Source organism: Pecten maximus, chromosome 10 (assembly GCF_902652985.1).
Source record: "Pecten maximus chromosome 10, xPecMax1.1, whole genome shotgun sequence".
Lineage (NCBI taxonomy): Eukaryota > Metazoa > Mollusca > Bivalvia > Pectinida > Pectinidae > Pecten > Pecten maximus.
The window spans coordinates 24,865,263-24,879,858 of record NC_047024.1 but is presented as its reverse complement, the minus strand read 5'-3'; the positions used below and the strand labels follow the sequence as shown (position 1 = coordinate 24,879,858).

General features: G+C 34.9%; 1 protein-coding gene across 1 annotated transcript; it reads right to left on the bottom strand.

Annotated features, from left to right (window-relative positions):
• Positions 1–2,563: 2,563 nt before the first annotated feature.
• LOC117335797 (ruvB-like 2) lies at positions 2,564–12,840 on the bottom strand. The gene is made up of 15 exons (XM_033895990.1): positions 12,796–12,840; positions 11,519–11,573; positions 11,073–11,197; positions 10,615–10,687; positions 9,922–10,051; positions 9,526–9,592; positions 9,009–9,115; positions 8,631–8,724; positions 8,061–8,184; positions 6,095–6,189; positions 5,828–5,946; positions 5,001–5,120; positions 4,459–4,588; positions 3,206–3,323; positions 2,564–2,715 (listed from the first exon to the last, which is right to left on the bottom strand). Exons 1-15 carry the CDS (start codon positions 12,802–12,804, stop codon positions 2,690–2,692), a joined length of 1,392 nt encoding a protein of 463 aa, XP_033751881.1. The 5' UTR covers positions 12,805–12,840; the 3' UTR covers positions 2,564–2,689.
• Positions 12,841–14,596: the final 1,756 nt, after the last annotated feature.

Sequence of the window (14,596 nt, the reverse complement as noted above, 5' to 3'; positions counted from 1 at the left end):
AGTCCTATAAGAAAGTAGAAAGAGCATAAACGATATGTTCATGATTTGTTGACTCTGGCCAAGGTTTACATGTAGTTGCTACAATACTTCATAAACTTTCATCACTTCCTTGATAAAATCTAGATTGTGGTTACGTTTACAACTTTAAAGTTGTGACAGGAAATTTTTATGTAAATGAAATTATTCAATACTCTTTTGATGGGGACAGAAATATCAGTTCTTGGTATAAAATGTTCCTGGTTCACTATTTGGCAGACATATGTGAAATTTTGTGGTCATATGGATGACACGGGTATTTGACCGAAACTTCGATTTTTATGATATTTTTTTATTTTTTTCTATATTGTAACCTTTTTAACATACTCAAAAATCAATCACTTAACTAATTTATTTCGTGATCCTATTGGGTTTTATTTTCTTAATAAGTTATTTTGTGATCCTTGGGGTTTCATTTAAGATTGGGAAAAAATCAATTTTCTAATTTTATCAACGGTATCCATGTTGTTTACTCCATTTAATATGGGGAAATTATTTGCATGAATAGCTTCCAGACACAAGTAAGGTTGTGAAAATAAAAAGTAATTTGGAAATATGTTTTGGTAAAGCGTAACAGAAGTTGTCCTCATATCTTAAAAGTGCTGTGCATGAGCAAAACTTGATGGGTTGTTTATTTAAGAAAGACTGATAATGACTAACTAGACAATGGTAAACTATTTCATTCATGTTAATTTACAAGTATATTGAGATTTTCATCCTGACTCTATTTTGTTTTATACACGACATTTAAATATTGTGCGAGAGAAAGTTGTTCTGTGCAAATTGAAAATGATTTATATGTGTTTTGCTGTGGATGAATTTTGCAAATTTCACCATTACATATACTTTTGTGTACATGTATCATTGTCATTTACCATATCATATTGTTCTCATAATGCATGTTCAGATGCCAAACGATTAAAGTAGCAATGAAAGTAGTCCATCTATTTTTGTACAGTATTTGTATGAATATTGTCAATCAATAAAAAAGATGTATTGTCTCCTATGATGATTGTTTCTTCATATTCACTGGTCCATGACGGTAAACTGTATTTATTTCCGTCATTTGATGGATGGCATCTAGCATTACCTGTGTCCGTTTGTCCTGTATTACCCATGTCTGTTTGTCATGTATTACCCATGTCTGTTCGTCCTGTATTACCCATGTCCGTTTGTCCTGTATTACCCATGTCCGTTTGTCCTGTATTACCCATGTCCGTTTGTCCTGTATTACCCATGTCCGTTTGTCCTGTATAACCCATGTCCGTTTGTCCTGTATTACCCATGTCCGTTTGTCCTGTATTACCCATGTCTGTTTGTCCTGCATTACCCATGTCCGTTTGTCCTGTATTACCCATGTCCGTTTGTCCTGTAATACCCATGTCCGTTTGTCCTGTATTACCCATGTCCGTTTGTCCTGTATTACCCATGTCCGTTTGTCCTGTATTACCCATGTCCATTTGTCCACCTGTACTTTCTTGTACACCTGTTCACATTCTGTTAATCATTGGTCAAGGGTTTTAATGAGTCAAAGGTAACCCTTTGATAATAGGTAAACTTTTAACCCGTGTTTGACCCCTTTGACCCCTTCTGCATGGGATGCACTGCTGCATAGAAGCAGGGGCATGCATGTCTTAGAGACATTTTCTACTAGTGTCGAGGACTGTTATATCGGGGAAGAGAGCATCAACTACAGTAACATTTTAGGACCTACATCAGAGATGTGAATATATGCTGTACAGTATTTGTGGTGTCCTTATATCTACTTTTGTTAGATAAACAAAGACTCTGTGAGTCTAAAATTTCACCAGATCTTGCAACGCTACACCTAGATATGTAATATCAGTTTAACAAATGTCACCGTCACAGTTTCCAAACCTCAAAGTGGATATCTATGTACTGCAGAGTTGTGGATCTTTCAATCAATGTGCTACTAGTTTTATATTTGTAAAAGACATTTTAATGACATTTTTCTCAGATTGGTTTGCATTGAAAAGCATGTACTGAATTTCAGTATGAACGACAACTTCATCTATTTGCATACCATTCTCGAATACTGTCAAGAATCATCATCCCCAATTGTTGGGGTTTTGGGATTTTTTAAGAAAGATATGCTTCAGATATCCCATACTGCATCATACAGACTTTTACAGTAGCCATACAATACTCAACTATCCAATTATTAACACCTCCCCTCCCAACTGACCAAGACCGATATATACCGTTCAGTTAATATGTTATACCCTCTTTCTCAACAAGAAAGCTATGAATGTGTGTCATTACAACCTGTTGGTTATAAAATTTTGTTAGGAATATTATCCAGATCAATAATCATTGACTGGACTATGTTTTGCTTATGACAGTACCATTAGTAAGGGCAGATGTAATATCCGATATACCGGGTTACATAGCTATTCTGATCACTCCAATATACCTGTCACCATTTCAGGTTTGGTTGTCCTGATCAGTAAAATCCAGCACATAGAATTGTTTTACTGAAGTAACTCGAAAATGAAGGAAAACAACAGAGTTTTGTAAAATGGTGTATTTGATGTGATTTGATCAACAATAAGAGTGAGAGAAAGTCCCTTTATGTACAATGATTGAAGCAGCAGACAACACAATGAAGAATTCTGGGTTCTGTGTCCAACTATTAGCTGGTCTCCATAGCATCTGTTGCTGCAAGATAGAACAAACATCATATTTTACAATAACGATCGGCAGAGGGCAACAAGTTCATTGCAAGAAGAACGAGAATTTAATATTTTAATTTATATGTTATAACAAGTTGTGTTTTAAAGTCATATACCTGTGTCCACTGTAAAATCACTTATATTTTGTGTGGGATTTATTTTCACCTTAATGCGTGAAGTCAATTGTAAATTGCGAATCCTTCACAATTATTTATGTGAAAATAACACATTTGAATAGTTGCCAAGGTATCAATTACCGATACAGGAGTCTTGAAGAGTCCATGACTCTTAAGAGCTCAACATTCACAAATTTAGAGAAATTAAAATATTGAGGAAATAGAAGTGATTTACAGAATGCAATAGACCTACGGTTAAACTTAATTAAACACAATTAAGTCAAAATAACATCAGATGACTCCAATGTTTGGATCTGTATCAATATGACAATATATAGAAATGTATCTGAAGTGACTTACATGACATCTCGTTGAACATGAACTCCTGTTGGTACTCCTTTAAGAACTGTGAAGATCGTGACTCGTCCAAGAACAATGAGTAAACTCGTTTTATATCATCCACATCCACTTCAGATCCCTGTGTGAGAGTATGAGCTCAGAATTAGAAAAGTAAACATCAAGTATCTGGATTCAGGAATCTGAACCTGATCAAAACCTGATCATGATCACTAAATGTAAATCACTTTCATTGACAGAAATTTCTCTCATCCCTACCGGTATCATACTGGTCTGTCCAGGTAAATACACCCATGCTTGCTGTGTGTGTATTACCTCGCTTCCGGTGTAGGATAGCCACGCGCGCGCAATAATACAAAAGTAGGTCGCCGAACCAAAAGTAGATCTATCTATAGATTTGTAAACACATCGTCTGCTCCATGTGCTAGTAATCAGATAATAATTTTGTTTATTTATGATATAAATTATGTAAAAAAACACGTTCTTTTATTGTTTTTTATTAATAAAACAAGGAACTATATTTTCACGCGAAAGGACACACTAGCTTGGCCGACATCAAGTGATTTGGCTTCGCTTGCAATGACAGGGCTGCTGAAACAACGTTAGACTGTGGAAATGAATGGTTTCCTTCGTTGTTTGCATATATGGGGTATGGTAAATCGATTGGCGCTGTTCTTTTTTTATTATATGCAGTAGAAAAAAAGTTTGGATTGAGAAAAAATGGCGTCTATCTGAGAAAGCTATCGACAGATAGTGCCTATTTTTGCATATTTTAGGTTGGGGAATGAGAGAAAAATACTCAATCATATGTGGTTCATGTAGGATAGGGATATTTCACCCTCTGGGTCACAAAATGTGGTAAAACCCTCGGGTTTTACCACATTTTGTGATCCCTCGGGTGGAATATCCCTATCCTACATGACCACATATGATAGAGTCTTATAATCCTCCATATTCAACTTTAATAGAATGTATTGTTTTATATTATATTTATCCAGTTGATAAGTAATGAAATCAATAGTCTAGAGAGGGGGTGTCAATAATCTATATATAGAAAGTAAACAAATCATTTGGTTATGCATGTTCATACTTTGGGCTAATCCCCAACACCCCTTGCTAACTTATCATGAGGGCATAATTATCTGGCAAAACAATGAACTGTTAAGATGTTTATTCGATGGTTCAAATATTTTAACCAAATGTTTGAGGCAGGAATTGGACTGGTATTTAGTGTCCTATCCCCAGTATGTTCCTACCTTCCTCTTACGACACACAAGACTGGCAACCGTGATGAGCTGGATGGCATATCTGAGGGACGTCTCCATTCCGATCTTGGTCAGTACTGTCAGTGCATCGTCTGTCATTTCTACATCCTCCTCTTCACACCTATAAATAAAATATACCTGTATAGAGTTGTTACACAAGAGGCCCATGGGACCTGTATTGCATACTTGAAATAATTTCTGTTTGTAGCTTTTTACCATTGTACATAAGATGTCCCATGGTATTACCTATCAGCCTTAGGTCTTTGATTAAAACTAATTCAAAATGTACTTTGAAGAAATATAGTCTAATATTACTTTTTTTTTACCATGAAACAAATGGCTGACAAGGACAATGAACTGAAATATGTTCATTTGTACACAGACCTACAATTAAAATACAAATGTACTTATGATTTTACTGGAGCTACGTACATCTAATACAAACAGAACATTTTACTTTAACACTGTATTAAAGAGTTCTATAACTCAAGAGGTCGGTAGAGATCAGGGTAGAGTTTGGTTAGTATGGTTACCTGATTTTGAGGATCTGTTTGATCTCTTTCTCTTCATAAGGAGTTGTGGCAATGATTAGCAATCTATCCAACATATCTATTGGAATACCATGAGGACTCTGGTAATTTGTGCCTCGGATTCTGTAATGATAAAACTGTACTGTTGTATACCATGTACAGTACTGTACAATGATATATACTGTGTGTATAATTTTACATTTAACTACCTTGCTATGGCATTAATATGTGTTATAAATGACAAGAGCTATATATGCAAACAAAATATACTGTGCCAGCATGTGTATAACAGGTCTAGAAGAGATATAATGCAAAGATCAGTCCAGGATTTGAACCCAGGACCTCCAAACTCCAGATGGAAGCTCTTAACAATTTGAGCTATCTAGTCACTGTTGTGAAGCCAAGTCCAGTTCTGTTACATTCCTCCCTCCTTCAACAAAGTCTTTGACCCCAAAGACACACACAAGACCCTATACCATATTCTGTGGGCATTAAGTTGGCCATCAAATGTAGAAGTGGAAAAATGCAATGACCAGTCCGGGACTTGAACCCAGACTTCTGAACGTTAGATGGACAGCTACCTCGCTACTGGCATTCAGCCCAATCCAGTTCCGCTACAGTTATGTGTATAAATATGGTAATAGCCTGCCAGCATGCACACTATTCAGAATGACTATAAACATCATTGCAAGACAGTTCAAAGCTTATATTTACATTTTCTTTTGCTGTGCACTTTGGTGTCGCCATGGTTACATTTAATGGCATCACTACAGTCTTCTGAGTTTAGTTTATATCTGGCTATGTGAATGTAAATACTATAAGTCATTTACCTTGTGATACCCCTGTTGGTAGCCATGATGAGAATAGGAGCCATGTCGTCTTCCAGAGCTCTGTTCAAGAAAGAGAAACACTCGATGTCCAACATGTGAACTTCATCTATGAACAGCACCTAAAAAACAGACAAAACATTGTCATATAGATATGTTTAAGTAAAATTGCTTTTCATTATTGTATATCCACATCTTGGCTTGAACTTTAGAATTTAAAACTATAGTTAAACTACAGTAGACTATAGTATAAAGTCCTAGGCTACCTACCCCTGGTACAATCTCGGCTTTGCCTTCCTCCCGCCATTCTGCCACTTTGCTGTTGATTTGTTCCCGCACTTCACCTTTGATTTCTCCAGTGTCACCTGTCGGACAAATAATCAATAGATAACATGCTATAATATATGTCCTAATGTTCATGTTTTTTCTAGTGTAGATGACAATTTACTTGATAAGAATGAGAGGAAATCTTCGTGTCCTAATGTAGATAATTTACATGAAAACAGTGCAAGGAACCCTTGTGTCCTACTGTATATGATAGATTTACCTGAAGACAGTGCGAGGAACCCTTGTGTCCTACTGATAATACATTTACCTGAAAACAGTGCAAGGAACCCTTGTGTCCTACTGTATATGATAAATTTACCTGAAAACAGTGCAAGGAACCCTTGTGTCCTACTGATGATAAATTTACCTGAAGACAGTGCGAGGAACCCTTGTGTCCTACTGATGATAAATTTACCTGAAAACAGTGCAAGGAACCCTTGTGTCCTACTGTATATGATAAATTTACCTGAAAACAGTGCAAGGAACCCTTGTGTCCTACTGTATATGATAAATTTACCTGAAAACAGTGCAAGGAACCCTTGTGTCCTACTGATGATAAATTTACCTGAAAACAGTGCGAGGAACCCTTGTGTCCTACTGATGATAAATTTACCTGAAAACAGTGTGAGGAACCCTTGTGTCCTACTGTATATGATAAATTTACCTGAAAACAGTGCAAGGAACCCTTGTGTCCTACTGTATATGATAAATTTACCTGAAAACAGTGCAAGGAACCCTTGTGTCCTACTGATGATAAATTTACCTGAAAACAGTGTGAGGAACCCTTGTGTCCTACTGTATATGATAAATTTACCTGAAGACAGTGCGAGGAACCCTTGTGTCCTACTGATGATAAATTTACCTGAAAACAGTGCGAGGAACCCTTGTGTCCTACTGATGATAAATTTACCTGAAAACAGTGTGAGGAACCCTTGTGTCCTACTGTATATGATAAATTTACCTGAAAACAGTGCAAGGAACCCTTGTGTCCTACTGTATATGATAAATTTACCTGAAAACAGTGCAAGGAACCCTTGTGTCCTACTGATGATAAATTTACCTGAAGACAGTGCGAGGAACCCTTGTGTCCTACTGATGATAAATTTACCTGAAAACAGTGCAAGGAACCCTTGTGTCCTACTGTATATGATAAATTTACCTGAAAACAGTGCAAGGAACCCTTGTGTCCTACTGTATATGATAAATTTACCTGAAAACAGTGCAAGGAACCCTTGTGTCCTACTGTATATGATAAATTTACCTGAAAACAGTGCGAGGAACCCTTGTGTCCTACTGATGATAAATTTACCTGAAAACAGTGCGAGGAACCCTTGTGTCCTACTGTATATGATAAATTTACCTGAAAACAGTGCAAGGAACCCTTGTGTCCTACTGATGATAAATTTACCTGAAAATAGTGCAAGGAACCCTTGTGTTCTACTGTATATGATAAATTTACCTGAAAACAGTGCAAGGAACCCTTGTGTCCTACTGTATATGATAAATTTACCTGAAAACAGTGCGAGGAACCCTTGTGTCCTACTGATGATAAATTTACCTGAAAACAGTGTGAGGAACCCTTGTGTCCTACTTTATATGATAAATTTACCTGAAAACAGTGCAAGGAACCCTTGTGTCCTACTTTATATGATAAATTTACCTGAAGACAGTGCGAGGAACCCTTGTGTCCTACTGATGATAAATTTACCTGAAAACAGTGCAAGGAACCCTTGTGTCCTACTGTATATGATAAATTTACCTGAAAACAGTGCAAGGAACCCTTGTGTCCTACTGTATATGATAAATTTACCTGAAAACAGTGCGAGGAACCCTTGTGTCCTACTGATGATAAATTTACCTGAAAACAGTGTGAGGAACCCTTGTATCCTACTGTATATGATAAATTTACCTGAAAACAGTGCAAGGAACCCTTGTGTCCTGCTGTTAATAACATCAATTTCATGTAAGGTGACAGTATGAACTACTTCCTTTCTTTTCTGAAGCTCTCCCTCTGGACATTGTACAAATTTTGTCTGAAATGGAGAAGTAACATCAGACTGAGAGTGTTTGCTCCTGGTGAAAAAGTTAAGTATAGTTGATCATTTGTGTTAATGATGTGAAGGTTACAGTTTAATACCAAATATTCTTGAATCATCATTTTTGTCCGGGTTGTACAAAATGCTTAATATTAAATAATTGTATTGCTTCATCTGCTGCAGCTGTTTCTTTTAATATTTATCCCGTAATAAGCCCAGTAGGCCAAACATAAACTCTGACTCAAAAATAAGAGGTTGGCTTATTGCAGAACAGCGAAACTGCATGGATGGGCTTATTTAAAACTAGGCATTGGCTTATTTCCGGATGAAAATGCTAAATTTTGAAGTGTGATGCAGAATTTTATTTCAAATACTAAACAGTTATGACAGTCCTCTCCATATTGAAATTTTTTTTCAAATGACTGACCAAAAAATCTCCTTACCTGAGCTCCCATTGCATCATAATCTCTCGCTCGTGTAAAAGACCGTCCCAATTTTGTAATTTTTCCTGTTGCTTTGTCTATTGTTATAATATCCCTGAAATCAAAATCAGAATGAGTTAGTCATGATAGGTATCATTATAACATAAATTGTTGTGTAAAATATCACGTCAACTTCTAAACTGATTTTCCAACTAGGTTCAAATTCAATTAAATTCTGGCTATGAAAATATTTCTGCATTTTTAATCATCAGAAAATACAATGTGCCATTCACTAATCTTTAATCATAATCGTTGAACAATTTTGATAAAAAATTTATGGACATGTTTTGTTCACATCTGCATTGTCTGAGAAATTTCAGACACAGCCAGTATACTTACCCAGCTTGTACTTTTTCTTTTGTTAAAGACTCAATCATCTTTTGTCCCAGATCATATATTGTTTCCATTTCTGTTGTTTTAAGTGTTAATTTTCCTACTTTGGCTCCCTGTGAAATATACAACATTCACAAGACATTATCCACCTAACCCAAAAAACATGTTCTTTCTCTAGTGACTGAGGAAAACCTGAAGTGTCTTGATCTTATAAATCCCATCACTAGTTAAATATTTATATTCCTGTCATCTGTAAGCTATACCCTTCTAAACAGAATAACAGAAATCTTGTACATGAACCAATAATAGAGATTAAAAAAATGTAGTCCTCAAATAAAAGTATTAAGTTTGAAATCTATTATTACAATCTTCCATTATTAAAAAATCTAAATAAAAATCAGCAAGTGGTATCATTATTACAATGAGTTGCTTTTGGTTCAGCATGTATTAAGAACAGCTGTTGTAACGACTACAACAGATTTATAAATATCTGACAATGATTGACCCCCAACAGTAGACTTACAGTTCCGGTGGCTGGTCTATCTATTTGTATTTCCACAACTTCTCCTTCTATAATTTCAGTCTCTTCCCTAAAAAGAGATTTGAAAGAACAACAAATTCAATGGCATAGTTACAGATTATTTAAATATAATGCAATACAACATATATTGGCATGATATTCATACAAACTTCAAGTCATCAAGTTCCAAGACTCTTCCAGGACTTCTGTCGTTGAATTCAAGTACATTTCTAAGGAATTTCAGGGACAAATTTGGGTAATTAGCACTTTTTTCATTATTAAAGGAAAGTCTTACTTGCATAATATATTTTTATGTTTCATGCCTGATCATATTTTCAAATTATGATTTTTATGATTTTAGTCTCTTAAAGATAAAGGTCATTATGGTGATTTACTCACTTAATTCGAACACCAATTGATTTTCTGAATGCTTGCGTCAATGCTTCTGTTTTGCTCATTTCGAGAGAAAATATTTCACTGCCTGCAATACTTGTGAAGGGTGTGTCAGTTCCCAATGCCTGGGCCATAGCTGAAATTACCCAAGAGAATATATAAATATACATAAACATTTCTGCTGTGTGTTTCATCATTTCAAAAATTTTGAAATTTCGGATAAATTCACTACTTCATGTAATACTTGGTACTATTACCTGGCAATCAGGGCCCAGTTTCATGATCTTTTCTTAAGAAACACCTTATAAATCGAAATTTTTCCACAATAAAGCATTATTTGAGTTAAGGAATAAATCTCTAACATTTCCATTTTTTTTTCATTTGTATAAATACTTTCCTACTGCAAATTTTAATACCAAAGTAAAAGAATTTATTTAAATTCATGAACTGGGGCCTGGTATCACCAGTTTGCAAATATCTGCTTTAATTGATAATTATTTCCATTTTGTTGATAACAAACAGTTTAACTTTATGGAGTGTGAATTGTAAATTCAAGCATATCTGCATATCACAAAAAGTATCTCGAAACATGACATATTTCTTAAATCACAATTTATTTCACTAACGTAATGAATAACATGTATATATAGGAGTTAAAAGATCAAACACAGTATCTAGATTCCATATTTTAATACATACCCATAGCTATGGCCGTCTTCCCTGTGCCAGGATGACCAGCGATAAGACATGCTCGCCCAGCAATCTTTCCTTCCTATGAAAATTATCCATAATAAATCACCAAAGGTTCAAGTTCAAAACAAAAACAGGTTCTGTACTTCTTTTCAGTAAACAATATTTAATTCTTCACTACCAAAATTTTACTGTACATTAAAAAGTATAAAACTACAGAAAAACTATAAAAAAAAGTTTTTAACTTTTAGTAAATTGTTTTATTTCATTATCATTTTCTGTGAAAAGGCTAACTTCTTACCAACGCTGTATTTAAATAAAACACTAACTGGTACACTGACAACCACATAAAAGTTCATAGAACATTGTTCCAAGTATTCATGACAAATTATCATATTAAGCTTAAGGCAATAATATTATACCCCAAGCTGTAAGTCAGACTGGTAGAGACTGACAACCATACATACTTTGATCATCTCGAGAATGACTCCTGCTGCTCGGCGAGCCTCAACTTGTCCCACCATTCCCTGGGAGACATTTCTGGCATCCAAAGCATCATCAAGACCCAAACCTCGAATATGGGAATGTGCTCCTACAAAAGCAGTGCAATCATGTGGGGAATATCATCAAATCAAAAATCATACATATATTACGACTTACCCGTCATCCGAGTACACATACAAACATTTGATATAGATTTCATTTTGGCATCAATTCACTTATTTACCATAACGTTCTGTCAAATACTTAAATAGCTCATTTTTATTTTGACATTTCAAAGATAAAGTGTTTTATATCATTCAAGAAGATGCATGGTGATGTAGCTGTATAAGATCTTCAACAGATGCTGATTGACTTTTGTAAATCGTATGCAATTAAAATGTATCATAAATAATTATTATCTTATACTTACCTATTCTCTCAATTCTTGTTACCTCTCTCACTTCCTGGACTTTTTCTACTGTTGGCTAAAAAGGACAAAAAACAAAATCTCATATGAATTATATGATCCCATTTCATGATTTTTACAGTTACAAATACTATTAATTTTCTTGGGAACCTCTAGATCTATCAATGGTGTCATTCAGTGCATTGATCTACAATTCCACCAGGCAATTTCACTAGACAAATTTGTTTGTTCAATATGATATTGTGAAAAGTATGGTATGGAATATAACGTCCAAACAAAGAGGCAGTGTCAAGGGAGACATTAGGAAAGAGAATTTAGTTGGAAAGAAAGACAGAAAAGATCGGATCCCAAATTTAATCGCCTCTTACGATCATGCAATGGGGGCAGCGCTAGCAGGTACAATTATTATGCTCTACCTGCATGGCAGGCACAATCACATCAGTTATTTTCTGATTATAAATCGACCAAACAGAGGCCTCATCATGTAGGAGTAGGCAGGTAAGGAATTTGACTATTTGCCTACAATTTTATATAAAAAAAAAGCAATGTAATATCCTGTGTAAATATAGCTACTATAATTCATGATCAACTAAAGGTGTAATGAGAGAAAAAAAACATTACAAATGTCTCTAGGTCCTACTTGCTATTATAGGCAGATTGCCAGATTCTATGGATGAAATTTTATTTTGCTGACATCAATTTCATTGAGACAGGGTTTTAAAATATCATATAGGCATGTTTATTCAGGTGAAAGACATGTTTATAAAATATCACAGATAAAACAAAGAATCACAGCAATGCAGTTTACAAAAAAAGTAGCAATCAACACATTGTAACACATAATTAAAGCAAATCTGAACCTTATATTAAGAAGGATCGTCTTTTTTCAATAGAAAAAATTCTTCAAAATATCATTTTCGGGTCACGTTTTTTAATAACCCTTAAAAGCATAACATGCTATCTTTCAAAATATTTCTCAATCTGTTTTCAAAAAACGCAACCTGTATCCAATATAAGATCGTTTGTCTGAGTACGATATATCGAAGCTACAACTTGTTGATGCTTGCTATGACAATGTTTACAACTGCGTAACAACACAACGCACGTGTTGTGATCCATGTGGTTTAAAACAAAATGAGACAAATTTCATGCGAATTCGAGCTATCAGACATCATAAGAAGAACTATGTGTGTAATTTTCAAACAGCACATACACTGTTTCGACGTAAACAGCATAAGGAAAGACATTAATTACGGCGACTCTTACTCCAGTTTACTTACCGCCGCCATATTGTACCGGTATGTATGAATAGCGCCCTCTGGGTACAAGGGGAGTAACTGTTGGTTACAATTAGAGTTTTCTAGAACGATCACGTTCAAACACGTACAGAATCGATATTCTGCAAAGAATCGAAGTTTTCAGTTTTTAGTTATAATCACGAACCAATATCAATACACACAACGGATGAACAGTTCCATATTCAACCGTTCAATAAACAGTATGGCTACAGTACTGTACACGTTTTATGTCAAGTTATAGATCTAATCTACATGTAAATTTATCAATTGTACAATCTAGTTCTAGTCAGTTTTAATTTAACTGAACGTTAATTGCATTAAATGGAATGTTATCAAACGAAAAATAGCCATGTCCATCTACTGGTCTGTTATATAAATAACCTATCTCAACTTGAAGCCAGTCATGGCCAGCGGCTGTACAGCGATTTACATGTGCATATGTATATACATAAGACGATTGAATTAAACCTACTTCTTAAATTGTGTGTTAATTTCGTAAAACAGTTTCATCGTGCTCAAAAATCCAAAGAAATTTTAACGATATAGTAAAAAATAATTCCTAGCTTTTTGGTTGGTGTTGGAAAAGCGGATTCATGTTTACAATCTAAGTTGCTGGATAAGACGCTCGATGACGGTGGGAAACTTTGTTTGAGTTTCTTTTTATCGCCTTAATTTGTCAAATAATTATGATGTCCATTCTCCAATATCTACTGGTAACAGGTTATTCTTTGTTTAACGGGTATTTACTGCCTGTATGTCCAGTTTCTCGGTATTTTCACGAATTTCGGGCACAATTCCAGGAAAAAATAACTCACGAAAGTTTAATGTAATAAAAAAAAAACTACCATGATGGCCGGGACATAGCGCGACGCGACTATAGCACGCATGAAGCGTTCCATTTTTTTTTTTAAATGTTTATCACTTGAAGAATGTAAGCATACATGCATTGTATTTTGTGATATTTCTACGGCTTTTTATCGGGTGTGTTATAAGGGCTTGTACATAAAGTTAAAATCTTATGGAATTATCGGGGAATTATTGGCCTGGTTAAAAAAAATTTTATATCAAAGAAAGCAAAAAGTTTATGTAAATGAGTCCTTTTCGAGTTTGGGTTCTATTGATTCAGGAGTTCCACAGGGTTCTATCCTAGGTCCTTTATTATTCTTGATCTATATAAACGATATTGCCGATGTCTTTGACTCTGCATCACGTCTTTTCGCTGACTATACTTCTCTTCAATGCTCTTCTGCTTCCTGTCTTGACATTCAAACTATCCTAAACAGAGACCTTGAATCTTTAAATAGATGGGCAAAAACTTGGTTATAGTAACATTAAATCCCGATAAAACTGATGTTCTTTTTAGCTAAAATAGTAATGATATCGACGAATTAGTTGAATTAGAATTTGACGGTAATATTTTAGTCTTTACGGATCGTCACAAGCATTTAGGCGTAACTATTAGTTCGAGTGGCAAATGGGGGATCATATTGAAGAAATATATTCTTCAGTTATGAAGAAAATAAATGTCTTGAGAAAATTGAAATTTTTGTTAAAACGTGATGCTCTTTTAAGGATATATCGAACCTTTATTTTACCTGTTTTAGAATATGCATGTGAAGTCTGGGACGGTTGTTCAAATTCAGAATCTGATAAGTTAGAGAAAGCGCAACGTGAAGCTGCAAGAATTATAACCGGCCTACCATCTTATGCCACTACAAATTCTTTATATTTTGAAACGGGGTTAGAAACTATATCTTCCAGAAGAAAAAGAAAAAAACTGCAG